The 19,839-nt window shown below is 33.8% G+C and overlaps 1 protein-coding gene across 1 annotated transcript; it reads right to left on the minus strand.

Annotated features, from left to right (window-relative positions):
- Window positions 1-2,175: 2,175 nt before the first annotated feature.
- Window positions 2,176-5,550, minus strand: LOC131173157 (peroxidase 16-like). Its single transcript, XM_058135057.1, has 4 exons — window positions 5,320-5,550; window positions 4,920-5,117; window positions 3,608-3,773; window positions 2,176-2,761 (listed from the first exon to the last, which is right to left on the minus strand). Exons 1-4 carry the CDS (start codon window positions 5,530-5,532, stop codon window positions 2,355-2,357), a joined length of 984 nt encoding a protein of 327 aa, XP_057991040.1. The 5' UTR covers window positions 5,533-5,550; the 3' UTR covers window positions 2,176-2,354.
- Between the last annotated feature and the right edge of the window lie 14,289 nt (window positions 5,551-19,839).

The following is a 19,839-nucleotide window of genomic DNA, read 5'->3' on the forward strand; positions in this document are numbered from 1 at the left end:
AAGTTCTCGCAGTTAGCCTAAATCACTTTAGGAACTCAAGGTAAGCCTGTGATCAATCTCTTCTATAACACCCCCTCATCTGGGTTAGTTGAAATCGGTACTCAGAAATGGAATATTTCCTGAAGTCTCAGATGATGGAAAGCCCTAGAGAGTTGGGTCTTGAGAGAGAGGAAATGTTTAAAAGAGAGAGTTAACTTTTAATTACCTAAAAAGAGACTTTTAGTTGCCAAAGTTTAAACTTCGACTGTTAAACTTTCCCAAATCTGGGTATAATCCCCCATTTCTCTTGATTCCCTTCCCCTTTTCTTCCATCTCCGTTTGTTTTCTCATCCCTTCACCCCAAATCCCCTACGCTAGCTCCCAAATAAAGGAGAATCATCGAAAGTCTCAAAAAAGGGGAAAGGACACTGTTTTCTCTCCCCTTTCAAATGATTTGGAGAAAAAATGAGAGAGAGATCCTAGTCAAGTGATGCAAGCCTCATTCTCCTTTTCTTTGTTTATTTAAGGATTTTAGGGTTAGTGTTGAGTTATTAGAATAGTTTTAGAGTCTAGTGTAGTTTTATGGAATTTAAGTTTAATATAAAAATTTAAGTTATTTAAGAATGATTTTAATTATTTAAAGCATGTAATAGTAAAATGGAACTAGAATGAGAACTCCAAGACTTAAATTTGAGTATAACGATCCAAATCTGGACCGTTACCAGTGTTGAAGCATTAGGAGCCATAAGACCACAAATACCCGTAATAAGCTTAAACCTTGACCTTTCTCCTTTCTTTTATAATATATTTATAATCATATGATGAAGACCCTTTGACATATTAGCCATAAAACATCATTTTATTTATGCTTTCCCAATTTACTTCTAAATTACACTTCCTTTTCTATGGAGCTCATTTTATTTGGCCAAGGCAATCCCTTCATCATAAACATTGACATTATTTCATTTGAAGATTAAATCAGTGTAAATAGGACTTTTTGTTCACTTATACTTTCAAAGTCACTTTGTAAAATATATATTGTCTCATAAATAGATGAAACCTTTTTAATATATTGTTATTACAAAAGCTTTTCACCAAGAAGCACAATGCCAAAATAACAAAATTTGTACATATTTCAAAATAGCTCTACAAAATAGTATAAGAAAATATACAAATTTAATTACATTGAACCTTAGAACTTACCGACTACATCCCTTACTCTTGTCTCTAAAGGGGATAGATAGAAAATTGGGAGTGAATATATAAACTAAGTACATGTGGCACTTTATACAAGGATATCTAGGGTCTGTTTATCTGTAGAAAATTGTTTTCTGTTTTTCATTTTCTTTTTTTAAGAAAACTTTAATTTTCATTTTCTATATGAAAAATAAGGAAAAACGTAATTTAAAATTGTTTTTCATATCTTACTTAAATTTTGGAATTTCCATTTAGAAAACTAACACATATGAACACAAAATTCTATTTTAATTTTTTTTAGAGAACTTTTCTGAAAAAACTAACTCAATTTTCTATAAGAAAAACACAGTATGTTCACAAGTAAACCCAATCAATTTCTTTCTAAAAAAAAAAAAACAATAAATTTCTCCAACCCAACCGGGAATTTAAGATTAATGAATCTACAACCCTCATTTAAGTTTACTATACATCCATTAGCAGTCTGGTACATATATTTACACGGCTCAGTAAATGGCACCCTTAAATAAGTAATCACGGGACAAAGACGTAATAATAATAATAATAATAATAATAATAATAATAATAATAATAATAATAATAATAATAATAATAATAATAATAATTTTGATTTTGTTCATTGAGATTATTGTTTCTAGATTTTAATAAAATTTAAGCGAGACTTTGACATAATAATAACTCAGCAATTTTTTTCTCTAATATAATCTACAAATATAAATAGAAAAATTGCTTAAATAAAAATAATAAGTTTACAAAAGAAATAAAAATCGAGTATAATTTTACTTTTAAAAACTTTAGTTTGAATGCTAAATTAAAAATTTATATGTAATCAAATTAGTTTAAATTAGGTGTGGAAACACACTATTAATATAGATCACGTTGGATCATTAGGGCTTTTATTATTTTATCTTTCACAAAAAAAAAACTAATTAATAATTTAAAAATGAGCATTAGATTCATTTCCTGCCATTAACAACACTGTTTATACTAAGCATAATAATTTTATTAAAAGAAAAATAAAGGTCAAACATTATTGGTTCCGCTTACAATTTAGCAATGGTACTTTCAAAACATTTTTTTCAATTTAAGAAAACACACAAAAAAAGGGAAAATCTACCCTAAAAATAAGAAGAAATAATAATTAAAGCAGTTCTAATCTTCTAATTGATGCGGGTACAATCTCTCCTGATTTCACCTTGATTTCCTGTCAAGACTCCAACTCTACCAAGCTTGGTCATTGAAGCCACAAAAGCATTCTGAAAAGTTGCACTATTTGATGCAAAAAGATTGACGGTGGGTCTTGATCTTGGATCAGAAAACAGGATCTGGTCTGAGATGAACAATCCTTTTCCGTGCCTTAGGTTTCCATAGTAGGCATTGTCAAATTTCTGAGGTGTGGTTGGATCCATGTTAATCGCAATTCTTGGGTCTACTTTTATAGGACACATTTGCCTCAGCTGAAGTGCATATTGAAGATTGAGTGTTGGGTCAATCTTGTTTCTGGGACTGAAGTTGTAGATTCTTTTGGAGAATCGGCTACAATGAGAAAACCCAAGTGTGTGTGCACCTATATAATTGTACATTCACATGTTATTGTTAGAATTTGAAGGTATCCTTTCACCTAGCAGAATCAAGGTATCAATTTATCAATTAAGTTTTTTAAAGTGTCCTATTGAGAAATTAAAATTTCATGAATACAAAATCATTTGGGGATAATTTTAAGAGACATGAGTGAAATCAATGCTTGAAATGATGGTTTGTCATACTTAACGCATAGAATTAAATGCTTATATACAAAAATGTGATACATATTAGTGATAGGAGAGAAGAAAAAGGAAAGACTTAAAATGATGACATGGGAGTAATATTAAAATATTTATAATTTTTAAATATTAATATGGAATTAATCTCTAACATATCTGAACCATGAAAAATGATATATATAAATCGATTAGTTTGAAATTAAGATTTAATTATTGTTATATAAAATTACCCTAAATTGTGTAGATTTAGATCAAAATGACGGGTTGGATAAAAAATTGTATCAGTGAGGATTAATAATGCAAAGTAATTTGGCTTTCAAGATGGTAATAAAATTTGAGTTAGACAGTAAATCAGGGTCAATTATTGGGTTTAATTTTATTTACCATCTCTTAACTTATATAGTTATTTCAATATCATCCCTCAATTTTAATTTGTATCTTAAAAATTACCAAATTTTATTTTGATATTATTCAATGTCTTAATCAGATTCTGTTAAGAACTTTAGCCAAAAATCAGGTTGAAAAATATCGCGTTGTTATTTTAACAACACTATAAATTGAGGGATGTCAAATGAAATTAAATCCCAATTCTTGAGTCTGTGAGATGGACTTGTAATGAAACAAATAAGACATTAGAATAGTTCAGATACCTGATAAAGCAATCATGTCAGTTTGGGTAAGACCATGCGAAGCAAACAAGGAATTAAGCTGGTCTAAGTTGAAGTTAGGACTTGGCAGCTTGTGTTGAACACTAGCCTTGGTAGAAATCCTGCCATCCCGCCTACCCAATTCCACTGCATAAAATGGTCCTCCTGCCTGAAATTCCACATTTAATATTTAATTAATCATGCACATGGAGCAGTTAAACATGATAATATTTATAATTAGGTGTTGTAAGTACATTGTTATTTGATAAGATAGGCAGCACACACTAGCCTACAAAAGAAAACTTCAATTGCTAAAGGGACAACCAAGTGTCACAAGTTGAGGGGCTTCATGGGTTAACACCAAATTTTAATATTTTTTTATATGTTTAAAATATGAGAGGCTATGGTAGGGTATCCCATGCTTTTTGAGAGAGAGGATATCCCGTGCTTGATACCCTTGTTAACCTGCAATATTATATTCATTGCACTCATATGTGTGGGTTAGCAAAATTCGATTTAAATAGGATAAATTGATCAAATTGATTTAATTTAAAATTTTAATTTAATTATTTTAATAATTCGATTTAATTTAATTTTTATTTTATAAATTTAATTTATTTAGTTTAGTTATCCCTTTTAAGAAAAAAAATTTAATAAAATTAAACTGAACTTAATATTTTATTTTTTTAATTAATTATTTCTGATTTCTAAATAGGAATATAATTGAAATCACTTATGAAATAAGTTCAGGATGAATCTCAAATTAATAAATTAAATCAAATTAATTAAAATTGATTCGATTTGATTTTTTCATTAATTCAGATTGACTCAATTTAATTTACTAAAAAAATTAATTTATTTAATTCAATTTAACTTAATTTTTTTAAAATTGAATTAAATTGAACCAATTGATGCCTACTCCTACTTATATGTATCTTCATTAAGGTCATTGGAATTCCTAACCTTCAATTTATAAGAGTAAAATCAATCCATTATAACTTTTTAATTATTTCAATAAAATAATGATTAATTATTTTAAAGTTTTTATTTAAAAAAAAATCCTAACTTTGCTAACTATATAAGGATATCATATTTGAAAATTCAATGAAAATTAAATATAGCTTAATTATTGAAATAAAATTAAAAACTTTGTGATTTTATGGTATAAATTGAAGTTCATTTTGCCATTATGCTAAAATTAGTAATAGTTAGATTTTTTGCTAAGATATTTCATATTTAAATTTTAATAAATTGGGTTGAAAATATTTATGAAAAAGAAAAGGATTCTCTTAAAATCAATAGAAAACTAGCATACCAAGGCTACAACATCTCTAGTAGCAAGAGCTAGTATATCAGCACATGAAACTTTGTTCCTGCATTGAGGAACACTATCAACAGCAGCCTTTGCTTTCATAACCGTGTCGAAACCATCTCCGGCAAGCGAAAGATTATCCGGGTGATCCTTCTCCGCATTGTTATTTGGCGATGATAGCAGCACCGAAGCATCACATCCCTAACAAGAAGAAATAAATGAAAATTAATAGAAAATACCATATATATACCAGAAGTTTAACTCTGGTATTTGAGTTTTTAACACCATGAGAAATCTCGAGTTTTGAATCCCAATTGAAATCAATTATTAAAAAAAAAAAGAACCCATATATATGATGACCATTATTGTCTAACACAGAAAATTAAAAATGAAAAACACTAACCCTAACAAAGCAATCATGGAAGAAGAGCCGAAGGGTTGCAGGAACAGTCACAAAAGTTTGCTGGAACTTCTGCTGGACTGCAGAACGGACTATAGATTCCACATTAGGACATGTTCTGCTATAGAAGTTCCTGCTTAGTTGAGTAGAAGTAGGAATGAGAGAGAAGAGAAGAAGAAGAAAAGATGGCACAAGGAAGCTCATTTTGCTTTCCATGACTTAATTAATTTTGGCTATAGCTCTCTTTTGAAGTATTCTGTGCATACATAGTGTGGGTATATGTAGACATCAAAGAGGACAACGCAGTTTGAAATAAAAAATTTAAAAAATAATAATAATTATAATGATAAAAAGAGAACAACGCAGGGATTGAAAGAAGCAACAATGATTGGAATATTATAGGATTAAAATTTAAAGACAAAATGAAGAGAGTATTTTTAATATAATTGAATCTACTGAAACTTGAGTTTAAGATCTCATGATTTTTAGATGATTTTAATATTATATTATTTATATATTGAAAAATTAACTTAGAAAAATTATTTTATTATTTTAAATTTTATTATTAAAATATCTTAATTTTAATTTAATTTTTAATATTTTATAATTAACAAATTTTAAAAATTAATATTAATTTCAACACCAATATCAAATAAATTAGACCAATCAAGATAATTTGATTGATCTTCCTTTAATTTTGTATTTGGATGAAATGTATGAAAATTTTTTAAACTAGGATAAAGAAGTTGACGAAAATTAAAGTATCAAAATTTCTTCAACCTATTAATTTTGTGAGTTAAATATTAAAAAATTTAGAGATTTTGAAATCTGAAAAACCCTTCTATCCTTTAAAAAATCTTTCTCGCAAATAAGTATCATACTTTAAATATCCATACTTTACCTCTAAAAATTTCTCCCCAAACAAGCAGTTAAGATATAAAAAATGAAAAGAAGATATCGATTTTAAATTTATTTATTTATTTATTTTAATATTATTTATCTTTATTACGATAAAAAAAAATGATTACCTTTTATTATAATAATTGATCAATTATTGTCTAGTTGATCAATTATTATCTAGCTTGTGTTGTGTCTTCATTAAAAAAATTATCAAATAAATTCGGATTTTAAAATTACACTCTAGCCAATGCTGATTCTTGGAGTTGAGGACGAAATCAATGAAGAGGTGACACTTGTTCTGCATATTCATATAAATTAATGCGATGATTTTGCATATTTAATTGCGTAATTTATAGAACATGTACGTTATGAGTGAGAGCGACTTAGACAAATTAATTAATTTTCTAATTAAGCCTTGGGATAAGAGTGCGCGTATGCTCCTTTCTTTTAAAGTGGAATTGCATGTGAGGACACACACATATATATATATATAATATTAATTTTATTAAAATTTAAATTTAAAATTTTATAATTTTAAAAACGATTCTAATATGTTATAGTATCTTAAATGTTGAAAATTTAATTAAGAAAAAAAATTCAAGTTTTTAAAATAGACCCTGGCCAAGTTTTTAAAATTAATATATATATATATATATATATATATATATATATATATATCATAATTAAATAATTAAGTTTTTATATTTAAAAAAATAAATAAAAAATTTTAATTTTAATTCCTTAATACACTTTCGTCAACAGTTAATTAAGGGATTAATATAATCAATGAGAAATAAAAATATTAATAATGAAAAAAAATTTAAGAACGAAAGCATTTATAGTAAAAATTCATGATAAAATAATAATTTATTTTAAGATTATTAATATATTTTTATTCACTATTAACAACAAAAGTTTTAAAAATAATAAATGTAGAGACAAAAGTGTATGATAAAATTAAAATTTGAGGATATTTTCATTTATTTTTTAAAATATAAAAATTTAAATATTAATTGTGACATAATAATAATAATAATAATAATAATAATAATAATAATAATAATAATAATAATAATAATAATTTTCCCATATATTAATGATGAAAATAAGATCACTACTCTATCTCTCTCTCTATGTATAATTTTTGTCATTATAATCACGTAGAATTTTTCTAATATTCTTTAAGCTATGAAAGTATATATTATATTTAATCATCACATAAAAATTTTATATTCATTTCTTAAAAAAATGGTAAAAAAGTATTATTCTTGAAATAAAATTAAAATAAAGCAATTTTGTTAATACAAATGAAATTCAATATTATCATAAGTGAAATTAATTATAATTATAAAATACTTATAAAATATATAGATATATTTGTAATTTTACCCTTAAGTTAAGAAATGAAAACTTACAAAATATATGAATATATTTATAATTTTTCATATTTTCCTCTCACTTCCTCTTATTTTAAAGAAGAAAAAGTAAAAGTGGATAAAAATATTTTATTTTCCTCTCAAATTTTTGAGGATGCTTAGTACATCCAAAATAATTAAATAATTCTAAAATTCGGAGTCTAATTCTAATTAATAAAAAATAGAATTTCTATCCTTATCAATTGAGGTAATCTTATTGGGTTATATTATTTAGTTTTTAGTGATAATTTAGTTTACTTCTTAATCAATTATGTTTTGAATTTAATTTTTATAATTAAAATATTTATAAAATAATTAAGTCACACTTGTCGAAAATTAATATATTACACATGCTATAGTTCATATTTAAATTGAGCACATATAACGGTTGCTACCAACTAGAAATAATTAATATTTACATTTCCTAATTTTATGCCAAAGGTCAATGATTAAATTACCAGTTTATAATTCAATTTATTATACCCTAGACATTTTTTATAATTTAAGAGTAAATTCATTTTCTAATAAATTAATTTATATACTAAACATATTTATAAAAACTATTTTTTTAAAATATATTTATTAAAAATTAAATTAAAAAAATAAGGAGAATTTATAATTTAATTTCTTGATTTTTCTCTATAATATACTTTAGTCCCTGAATTCTAGAAAATTAATTATTTAGTCCTTGTGTTTTACACTATATTACATTTTAATTTTTAAATTTTGAAAAATAAATTATTTAGTCTCCTTAATTTTAATATATAAAACAATATAGTTCATGTAATTTTAATATTTACAATAATTTTATCTATTGATAAAAGAACTAAATTATTTTATATATTAAAATTAAAAGGACTAAAGTATAATATAGTATAAAATTCAGACACTAAATAATTAATTTTTAAAAATTTAAAAAATAAAATGTAATATAGTGTAAAATCTAATTTCTCCAAATTAAAGAATTATAAAGTATAATATAAGATAAAGTTTAGATACCAAATTATAGTTTTTTCAAAAAAAAAAAAAAAAAATGACCATTTGAGCTAAAGGAGGCCTTAATTTAAGTTGTATGGATATATATATATATATATATATTCTCCAATTAAGATCCAATCACTAATAAACTCACATGGGTGGACGGTGAGAATTTAACCGTTTCATATTATTCAATGTTTTTTTAATGGCACTACCACTCTTAGCCAGCATTGACATAATGTTTTTTTTTTTAATTATATATTCTATTAATTCGTATTTGTTATATTAATTTTTTTATAAATAAAAAATTTTATCATATTTTTTCACTTTTCAAATAAAGAAAGTTTTCATTAAATGAGAATAAAATTAAATTTTATACTGCTATAATTTTATATAAATATTAAAATTATGATAAATTGTTTATAAAAAAATATTAATTATTTTAATTTAAAAGATTTAATCATGTTGATAAAATATTGCAGATGGCTAGTGAAAACTACACTCCACATAATATAAAAATATGTGGATTTAGAAAATATTTTTTGCCTACATATAAAAAATAAATAATAAAATATTTTAAAATTTAAACATAATATTAATACCTTATTACACTCATAAAAGTTACATAAAACAAATTATATTATTGTTAAAGCTATCGAATACATATTTTTATATAAGTAATTAAATGTTATTTATCAATTTATCATATGAATAATAATATTATTTTATTCTGATAAAATTTATTATTGAAAAATAATAATAAAATTATAAAAGTAAATAGAAATTTAAATTCACAATATATTTTTTATCTCAATTAATTTTAAATTTATTAAAAAAATTTCAATAATTAAATTTATGAGGATTACATATATAAATACGTATATACATTTATATAAAGAATACTTAAAAAAAAAAATCAACTGAACCTAGTTTTTGCACCACTGATTGATCTCTTACTAGAGCCGATATACAACTTGTACGGTACTCATACCTAAAAAATAAAGCATCACACCTAATAACGGTGACGGGTCAGATTTTTGTAGGTACATGATCCAATCGAGCCCTAATAGGATAAGTTTGAGTAATATATAATTAGATTTGGGGCGGGTTTAGGTTTGTAATTCAATACCCATAATAGGTTCGGATGTAATTTGAATTTTTTATATGTTAGATATCCATTACCCGAACTCATTTATATAAATATTTATTAAATACAAAATATATGTTTTTATAATAATATTTATAAATGTTTATATATTTTATTTTATATAAACTAAAATTGAAATATTTTATGAAATTATTAAATTTTAAAATAAAAATTATAAATAAAAATAATTTTTTATTTAGATTTTAATTAAAATAATTAAAACTAAATGGTTAAGATATTTTCTGGATAATAATAATAATCGAATTTGAGATGAATTCGGATAGTTGAGAATAAATTTTATTCAGTGTATGACAAATTCAGGTTTTGATAATATTAAGTTCAGATTTTAATAAAATTAATCAAGTTCAGATTTAGATATGAATATTTTTCTAGTACTCTACTCATTAACATTCTTATACATAGTTGAGCTCACAAAATTAAAAAAAAATAAAAGAAAAAAAGTTTTTATCGAAAAAAGAGAAATTGATAGTATAAATGAAAGCAGTGATATTCGCTTTTCGCATTCTACAAAACTTCTAATTTTTAATAAAAAAATAGGTTAAAATTAAGATTTTTTTTAATTTAATACACTTCAATTTTTATTTTAAAACAATCCAACCAAAATTAACTTAATATATTTATGTGTAGTTTTCATACTGATCCCATATCACCATCTGAAGTTTCTTTTTTTTTTTTTAAGTAAACCATAGGTATTTTCTAATTTACTGGTTTATATATGCTTGCGCTGAGAAAATTTTTTATAGGGCAAAGCGTTCCTAGTTGATATTTTTTCTATTCATAATGATCGAATACTCAATTGTAACACCCCAAAATTTTTAATTTTATGAGCATTTTTGGTATTTTAATTTTATTAAATTTTTGAAATTTTTTTGAGATTTTTCGGATTTTAAAAATCGGGTTCGATTTTCCGAAAATATAAACTTTGATGATTTTTAAAAATTATTTTAAAGACCACGTGGCAAAACTAAAAATATATTTGGAGTCTACGTATTTTTTTAAGTTTTCTGGAATTTTTCGGAATTTTTGGACCTCGTTTTCGGTCCCGAGGCAGAGTAAAAATTCAAAATTTTGTATTCTGAATCTAACCGGACCGGATCGGACCGATCGAATCGGACCGGCCTTTTCCTTCTTCCCTTTTTCTTCCCCCCGCGCGTCGTCCCTCTCCCTTTTCTCTCTCTTTTCTCTCTCCCACCCACCACCGGCCACCACCTTGACCCGACCGGCCGCCCAGCCTCCCAGTGGCGCAACGCAAACGGCCGGAAAATGCGCAACGCTCCCATGGCGTCGATTCAGCGTCCCAGGCCAAATCCGGCTGATCCGGCCACCAATTGGACCGGGTCGTGTGTCTAAAATCATCTACTCGGCAAGAGCTTTCCATAGACACCAAGAACGCCGAAATCCATCGAGCGGTTTGTCCGATTTTTGCTCGGGAAGATTTTAGCCCATTTCGATTTTTGGGCTAGATTTCTCGAAAACCGTGAATCCCCCGAGAAAACCGAGGGTGCCAGCACGCTCCACTCGTCGAGAGCTTATAACGACATAAATTTCGAATTTTTCCGACACCGTTTTTCGGTGGGTCCCACGGAACTTCGCAATGTATTTTCGAGCATTAAATGAGCTTAGAAAATTCTGAAAAATTTATGTACTAACCCCCGTGTTATGGGCTTCGTGTAGGTATCCTCGATTTGCGGAAATTCGACAGTTGACCGGGTCTGCGAAATTCCGCCGAACGGACAATTCTGGAAAAGTCTCGAATTGGACCGAGGTTTTGGCTAGCCGCCCATTGTCAGACATCCCGAGCGCGTTCCCGAAGTCGGAATCGGCAAAGGTAAACCCGAACCTTGCTTTTTCGTAATTTTCTAGTGCTTAAATAGGATTAAAAATCCATAAAATATTCGTGGTAGCTTAGAAAATTACGATTCTTTTTGCAATAGCTTAGTAATATTGCTAAGGCTGTGGGCAAAGTTTTATAATTTTTAGAGCTTGTTTGGGCAGTTTTTGCAAAAATGATCAATAATAAGGACTAAATTGAAATTTTGCGTATTGTGATGGATGACTGATTTGATGGGCCCAGGAGGGGCTGTGTGATATGATTTAACTGTGGATATATGGATTGTGAATATAGAAGTGTGTTTTGAGCCATTTTGCAGGTTGGGTAGGTCCTAGGTATAGGGGAGACTCTGCCGGATTTTCGGCACAACTTAGGACGTAATTGGTCTTTTCTTTGTTTGTATTGAGTCAGATTGTATTAAATAAATGTAATATAATTGTCAAGTGAGTCGGGACAGCCTTCTTCCTCCGCCCAGCCGCCACAGTGATTGTCGTCAAGTCTGTGAGTAAAATATTAATTTTAATTATAATTTCGATATTATTATATGTTCAGCATGCCCATGCATCACTTATATGCATATATTTATGTAGTTAAACTCTAGGCACGATTTACGATGCATTGATAACTGTTAAAGTGCTATGATGTTGTTGTGGTAATTTGGAGCAGTGTGCATGCGTTGGCGTGCGTGTGATGTGGTGTGGACTATGGATAGGACGGGTAGTCACGGCTTGAGTTCTTCGCTGGGAACCCGATCCTTCGAGGGGTAGTCACGGCTTGAGTTCTTCGCTGGGACCCTCGATTTGGTTTATTAAGCGAAAGTCCGGCTTGAGTTCTTCGCTGGCACCAGGTTGGATTTAAGAGAGCTGTATAGGGGATCAGCTCCCAATATGTTATGATTGATGCTACAGGGTGCGTGAGTGCTCCAAATTACCTTTTTGATGTTATGATGTGAAAATGTTGTGTATGTTGCATTTCACTCCACAGGGTACATTAGTTTCAGATAGTTATAGAGATTATGGTTAAAATTGATATTTTACTCTCTGAGTCGAACGCTCACTCCTGTTCAAAAATTTTTACAGGCCACAGGAGGATATTTTATTCTGGGTTAACCTGCTTTTCTACTTCGCAGGTTGTTTATCAATATTTGTGTAATTTTATTTACTCCTAGAATTTCCGCATGTGTTAGCAGTGATTATTTGAATTTGGTCTGTAATATTATTATCATGTTGGACCTGTAAACTTAATATTCTAAGTCTGTTTTGATGGATTGGATGAGGGAGCTGAGCTCCCATTTATTATTATGCTGATGAGTATGTGGAGGGTGAGCTGAGCTCCCCAATTGACTATATATTGTGTTTACAGGTCGGGTGAGTCGAAAACTCCCCGTTGGAAAGTCCATTTTATGGCCGGACTCTGTCCGTTTGTTTTCTTGAAAATTGGGCCCAAATGGGCCTTAGAATTGGGTAAATGAACAGTTAGGCTTACTACGGGCCTCGGGGGCTTTAGGCTGGCCTGTGTCCTAGTCTTGGGTCCGGCCCATAGGTTGGGTCGTGACAAATGTGGTATCAGAGTTTAGGCTCCAGATTCTTAGGGAATGTCTGTCTAAAATGTTGAGAAGAGTCTAATAGGAGTCACATGCGGAAAATTAGGGTCCATATTCGTCCTGCATTGTCATCATTGCTTCTAGTTTCTGCTCCATATATTATGTATAAAAATAAGTCTATAGAGCTGTGTAATGTGCAGTTTTGAATTTTGTGGGCTAATGCTGCTGAATTTCAGGAAAATGCGTAGAAGCAGGAGAGGCTGCATGCAGAACCAGATGTGCCTGACGAGGTGTCGGCACAGGATGAGGCGCCTGCCCCGAGGAGGCGGGGTAGGAGGCCTAGAGCTGCTCAAGTAGAGGAGCCACCCCGATCTGAGATCGATCCTTTATGGCACAGGGTCCTATGGACCCAATGGCAGCTACTCTAGCTGGGTTGCAGAGAACCATCGATATGATGGCGCAGTATATGGTCCACCCTCCACAGCAGCAGCAGTCCACCGCACCAAGAGGGGAACCTTATAAACAGATAATTAATTTCAAGAAGTTGGTGCCTGGTACTTATGATGTGTCAGATGATGCATATCGGTTTTTGGATTCCTGCAGACAGGCAGGAACAGAATTACAGTTGACTGATGGAAGACTGATAGAGTGTATGCAGCACGTCATGGGGCCTATGCCTAGACAATGGATGAATGACTACGTGTTACCCCGGATGGAGGGTTTGACATGGGCTCAGTTTGTGGAACTTTTTATCAATCGGTTTGTGCCAGAAAGCTTCAGAGATCAGAAGCAGTGGGCCTTTGAGGCCTTAAGACAGAATGGCAGGTCTGTAGATGAATATGCTACAGAATTTCTGGAATTGAGCAGATATGCCCCTGCAGCAGTAGCTACAGAAACTATGAAGGTGAAGAGATTCCTAAAGGGGCTTGACAGGAGGTATGCGAACCTGGCCATGATGTCTAATCAGTCTTTTGATGTGGTGGTTGATCGAGCCAGACAGATTGAGATTAGTTATGCTGCGGATGACAGCGGGAGAGCAAAGAAAAACAGAGCAGAGGGTTCCTCAGGTGTCCCTTCCATGGGTACTCCGGACAGTGGTGGCCAGGGTAATTACAGAGGAAAAAGTAGGAACAAGAAGAGTGGTTTTAGACACAAACCTCGAGATTCGACCGGTATGGATCCAAGCGGTGGTCACGATTCGAGTACGATTAGTGCAGCTCAGGATCCTCCTTGGCACCGTGTGCACAGTGTGGAAGAGCACATTCAGGACCTTGTTTGATGGGGTCAGGAGTATGCTTCAGGTGTGGCCAACCGGGTCACTTTGCTAGGGAATGCCCCGTTTTCAGCGAGCCACAGATGGGGTCACAAGGTTCTGTTGCGAATGTTCCTCGACAATTGTATCCGGTGCTTCCAACATGGCAGATCGATTCGATGTGGCCGAGGACAAGGGGCGTGGATTTGGGGGCGGTCGAGGTAGAAGTCGATGTGGTTACGCCACTCGGGGTAGGGGTCAAGCTGGGTTTTCACCACGACCCACCGGGATGCTCAAGCTTCAAATGCGCTTGTGGCGGTATTCTTACAGTCCTTCTTATGAGGCTCGTGTTTTAATAGATCTGGGTGCTACGCACTCATTTGTCTCCCCTGTGTTTGCCATGAGATTGGGTAGAAACCCTACAACTTTAGAGTGTCCTTTGTCGGTAGCTACCCCACTTAGCGATAACATAGAGGTAGATATGATTTTTCCGGGTAGCCCAGTGTTAGTGGATGGAAAGATCCTCCCAGCAGACTTGGTTCCTCTACCAGTAATGGATTTCGATGTAATCCTGGGGATGGATTGGTTGGTAACTCATTATGCCACCTTAGACTGCAGGAACAAAAAGGTGTATTTTCACATACCTGGTGTGGAAGAGTTTAGCTTTGATGGTGACAGGAGCGTGGCTCCATATAATTTGGTGTCAGCAATTAGTGCCAGAAAAATGTTGAGGCGTGGATGCCAAGGGTATTTGGCATTGGTGAGAGATACATTTGTAGAAGGTGTCAGCATGGAAAATGTTCCTGTTGTCAGAGAATTCATGGATGTCTTCCCAGAGGAGCTTCCAGGGTTGCCACCAGGAAGGGAAATAGAGTTTTGCATTGATGTTGTGCCGGGTACAAACCCCATATCAATGCCACCTTACAGGATGGCACCAGCAGAATTGAAAGAGTTAAAGGAGCAACTACAGGAGCTTTTGGACAAGGGTTTCATACGTCCGAGTACTTCACCCTGGGGTGCTCCTGTTCTATTTGTAAGAAAGAAAGATGGATCATTGAGGTTGTGTATCGACTACAGACAGCTGAACAAGGTGACTGTGAAGAACAGGTATCCACTTCCTCGGATCGACGATCTATTTGATCAGCTCCAAGGAGCTAGATTCTTTTCCAAGATAGACCTGCGATCAGGCTACCATCAGTTGAGAATCAGAAATGAGGACGTGTCCAAAATGGCATTCAGGACAAGATATGGTCATTATGAGTTCTTGGTGATGTCTTTTGGACTCACTAATGCACCAGCAGCCTTCATGGACTTGATGAACAGGGTGTTCAAGCCATTTTTGGACCGTTTTGTCATCGTGTTCATAGATGACATTTTGGTGTACTCTCAGACCGAGGAAGAACACGTGTGGCACTTGAGGATGGTATTGCAGACTTTGAGGGAGCACCAGCTATATGCCAAATTTTCAAAATGTGAATTTTGGCTAGAAAGCATCTCATTCTTGGGACACATGGTTTCTAGTGACGGCATTCAAGTGGATCCCAAGAAAATTGAAGCTGTAACTGATTGGCTTAGGCCTACAACAGTCACTGAGGTGCGAAGTTTTCTGGGTTTAGCTGGCTACTATAGGCGTTTTGTACAAGATTTCTCCAGGATAGCGGCTCCCCTAACTAAGTTGACCAGGAAGAATGTTCCATTCATTTGGACAGATGACTGTGAGGTGAGTTTCCAGAAGCTTAAGGAGTGTCTAACCACTGTCCCTGTGTTAACACTACCTGTGAGTGGCGAAGGATACACCGTGTATTGTGACGCCTCTAGAGTTGGCCTAGGGTGTGTCTTGATGCAGAATGGAAAGGTAGTGGCTTATGCTTCAAGGCAGCTGAAGAGGCACGAGCAGAACTACCCCACCCATGATTTGGAAATGGCAGCTGTAGTCTTTGCACTTAAAATCTGGAGACACTACCTGTATGGTGAAGTGTGCGAGATATACACCGACCACAAGAGTTTAAAGTACATCTTCCAACAGAGGGATTTAAACTTGAGACAGAGGAGATGGATGGAGCTTCTGAAAGACTATGATTGCACCATCCAGTACCACCCTGGGAAGGCCAATGTTGTAGCAGATGCTTTGAGCAGGAAATCTTCTGGCAGTTTGGCGCACATATCAGTAGAGAAGAGACCATTGATTCAAGAGGTACATGAGTTGATGGATCAAGGTTTAATCCTAGATCTTTCAGATGAGGGGGTATTGTTGGCTCACTTTTCAGTGAGGCCAGACTTGAGGGACAGAGTTAGAGTTTCCCAGCACAGAGACCAACAATTGATGAAGATTATAGAAAGAGTACAGCAAGGTGAAGGTGGTGAGTTTGGATTTGCCAATGATGGCGCCCTAGTGCATGGTTCGAGGATATGTGTGCCCAATGTAGACAATCTCAGAAATGAAATCATGCAAGAGGCACACTATACACTGTACAGTGTCCACCCAGGTTCCACCAAGATGTACCATGATGTGAAAGATAGCTATTGGTGGAATGGCATGAAGAGAGACATAGCAGACTTTGTGTCCAAGTGCTTGACTTGTCAGAAGGTGAAGTTTGAACACCAGAGACCGTCAGGGAAGCTGCAAGAGCTCCCTATCCCAGAATGGAAGTGGGAAATGATCACTATGGATTTTGTGACTGGGTTGCCTCATACCACGCGAGGATATGACTCGATATGGGTAATTGTAGACCGTCTGACCAAATCAGCTCACTTCTTGCCTGTAAAGACTACCTACTCTGTGGCACAGTATGCTCGGCTCTACATTCGAGAAATAGTCAGATTGCATGGAGTTCCGGCTTCCATAATATCGTGAGAGGGCCCTGATTCACTTCTCGGTTTTGGAGAAAGTTGCGGAGGCACTTGGCACACAGTTGAACTTGATGACGGCTTTCCACCCTCAGACAGACGGACAGTCCGAAAGGACAATCCAAACACTGGAAGACATGCTTCGCATGAGTGTCTTGGATTTTGGAGGTCAATGGGATGAGCAGCTAGCTTTGGTGGAGTTTGCCTATAACAACAGTTATCACTCCAGCATAGGGATGGCACCCTATGAGGCATTATATGGAAGAAAGTGTAGGTCTCCTCTGTGTTGGACAGAAATGGGGAAGCGAAGGTGCATGATGTAGACCTAGTGCGGTACACTTGAGGTAGTTCCTTTAATCGAGAACGATCAAAACTTTCAAGATGGCGTAAGAGTTATGCGGACCCAGACGGAGGGATGTGGAGTTTGCGATGGCGACTATGTATTCTGAAGGTTTCTCCAATGAAGGGAGTCATGAGATTTGGAAAGAAGGGCAAGTTGGCACCTCGGTATATTGGACCTTTTGAGGTTCTTGATAGAGTTGGAGCGATTGCCTCCGGTTGGAGCTACCACCCAACCTTTCTCACGTTCATCCGTGTTTCACATCTCCATGCTCAGAAATACATTCCCGATCCTTCTCATGTCTTGCAAATTGGATGTGATAGAGCTAAAAGAGAACTTGACATTTGAGGAGCAACTGTAGCCATAGTGGACTACCAAGTGAGACGGCTAAGATCCAAAGCAGATCCCTATGATTAAGGTTTTGTGGAGGAGTCGATCGGTGGAAGAGTGCACTGGGAGTCGAGCGGGACATGCGTAGCAAGTACCCATATTTGTTCAATGTATAATCATGTACTTTATTACGCCTTGTGTAAAATTCGAGGCGAATTTTACGTAAGGAAGAATGTAACACCCCAAAATTTTTAATTTTATGAGCATTTTTAGTATCTTAATTTTATTAAATTTTTGGAATTTTTTGAGATTTTTGGATTTTAAAAATCGGGTTCGATTTTTTCGAAAATATAAACTTTGATGATTTTTAAAAATTAATTTAAAGACCACGTGGCAAAACTAAAAATATATTTGGAGTCTACGTATTTTTTTGAGTTTTCTGGAATTTTTTCGAAATTTTTGGACCTCGTTTTTGGTCCCGAGGCAGAGTAAAAATTCAAAATTTTGTATTTCGAATCGAACCGGCCGAATCGAACCGGACCGGATCGGACCGGTCGAAACGGACCGGCCTTTTCCTTCTTCCCTTTTTCTTCCCTGCGCGCGTCGTCCCTCTCCCTTTTCTCTCTCTTTTCTCTCTCCTCCCCACCCCCGGTAGCCGCCGACCACCTTGACCCCGGTGGCCGCGCGCCCCAGCCCTCCCGGTAGCGCCGCGCCAGCCCTCCCGGCCGCCCGCCCAAACGGCCGGAAAAAGCGCGCAACGCCCCTGCGCGGGTCGATTCGACTTCCCGCCAAATCCGCCGTCCCGCCACCAATTGGACCGGTCTTGTGTCTAAAATCATCTACTCCGCGAGAGCGTTCCATAGACACCAAGAACGCTGAAATCCATCGAGCGGTTTGTCCGATTTTTGCTCGGGAAGATTTTAACCCATTTCGATTTTTGGGCTAGATTTCTCGAAAACCGTGAATCCCCCGAGAAAACCGAGGCTACCAGCACGCTCCACTCGTCGAGAGCTTCGCAACGACATAAATTTCGAATTTTTTCGACACCGTTTTTCGGTGGGTCCTACGGAACTTCGCAGTGTATTTTCGAGCATTAAATGAGCTTAGAAAATTCTGAAAAATTTATGTACTAACCCCCGTGTTATGGGCTTCGTGTAGGTATCCTCGATTTGCGGAAATTCGACGATTGACCAAGTGCAAAATTAGGCGAACGGACCGTTCTGGAAAAGTCTCCGAATTGACCGAGGTTTTGGCTAGCCCCCATTGTCGACGCGTCGAGCGCGTTCCCGAAGTCGGAATCGGCAAAGGTAAACCCGAACCTTGCTTTTTCGTAATTTTCTAGTGCTTAATTAGGATTAAAAGTCCATAAAATATTCGTGGTAGCTTAGAAAATTACGATTCTTTTTGCAATAGCTTAGTAATATTGCTAAGGACCATGAGGCAAAGTTTTATAATTTTTAGAGCTTGTTTGGCGCTTTTGCAAAAATGATCAATAATAAGGACTAAATTGAAATTTTGCGTATTGTGATGGATGATCGATTTGATGGGCCCGGGAGGGGCTGTGTGATATGATTTAAGCGTGGATATATGGATTGTGAATATAGAAGTGTGTTTTGAGCCATTTTGCAGTTGGGTAGGTCCTAGGTATAGGAGACTCTGCGGATTTTCGCACGACTTAGGACGTAATTGGTCTTTTCTTTGTTTGTATTGAGTCAGATTGTATTAAATAAATGTAATATAATTGTCAGGTGAGCCGGGACAGCCTTCTTCCTCCGCCCAGCCGCCACAGTGATTGTCATCAAGTTTGTGAGTAAAATATTAATTTTAATTGTAATTTCGATATTATTATATGTTCAGCATGCCCATGCATCACTTATATGCATATATTTATGTAGTTAAACTCTAGGCACGATTTACGA

This window comes from Hevea brasiliensis, chromosome 14 (assembly GCF_030052815.1).
Source record: "Hevea brasiliensis isolate MT/VB/25A 57/8 chromosome 14, ASM3005281v1, whole genome shotgun sequence".
Lineage (NCBI taxonomy): Eukaryota > Viridiplantae > Streptophyta > Magnoliopsida > Malpighiales > Euphorbiaceae > Hevea > Hevea brasiliensis.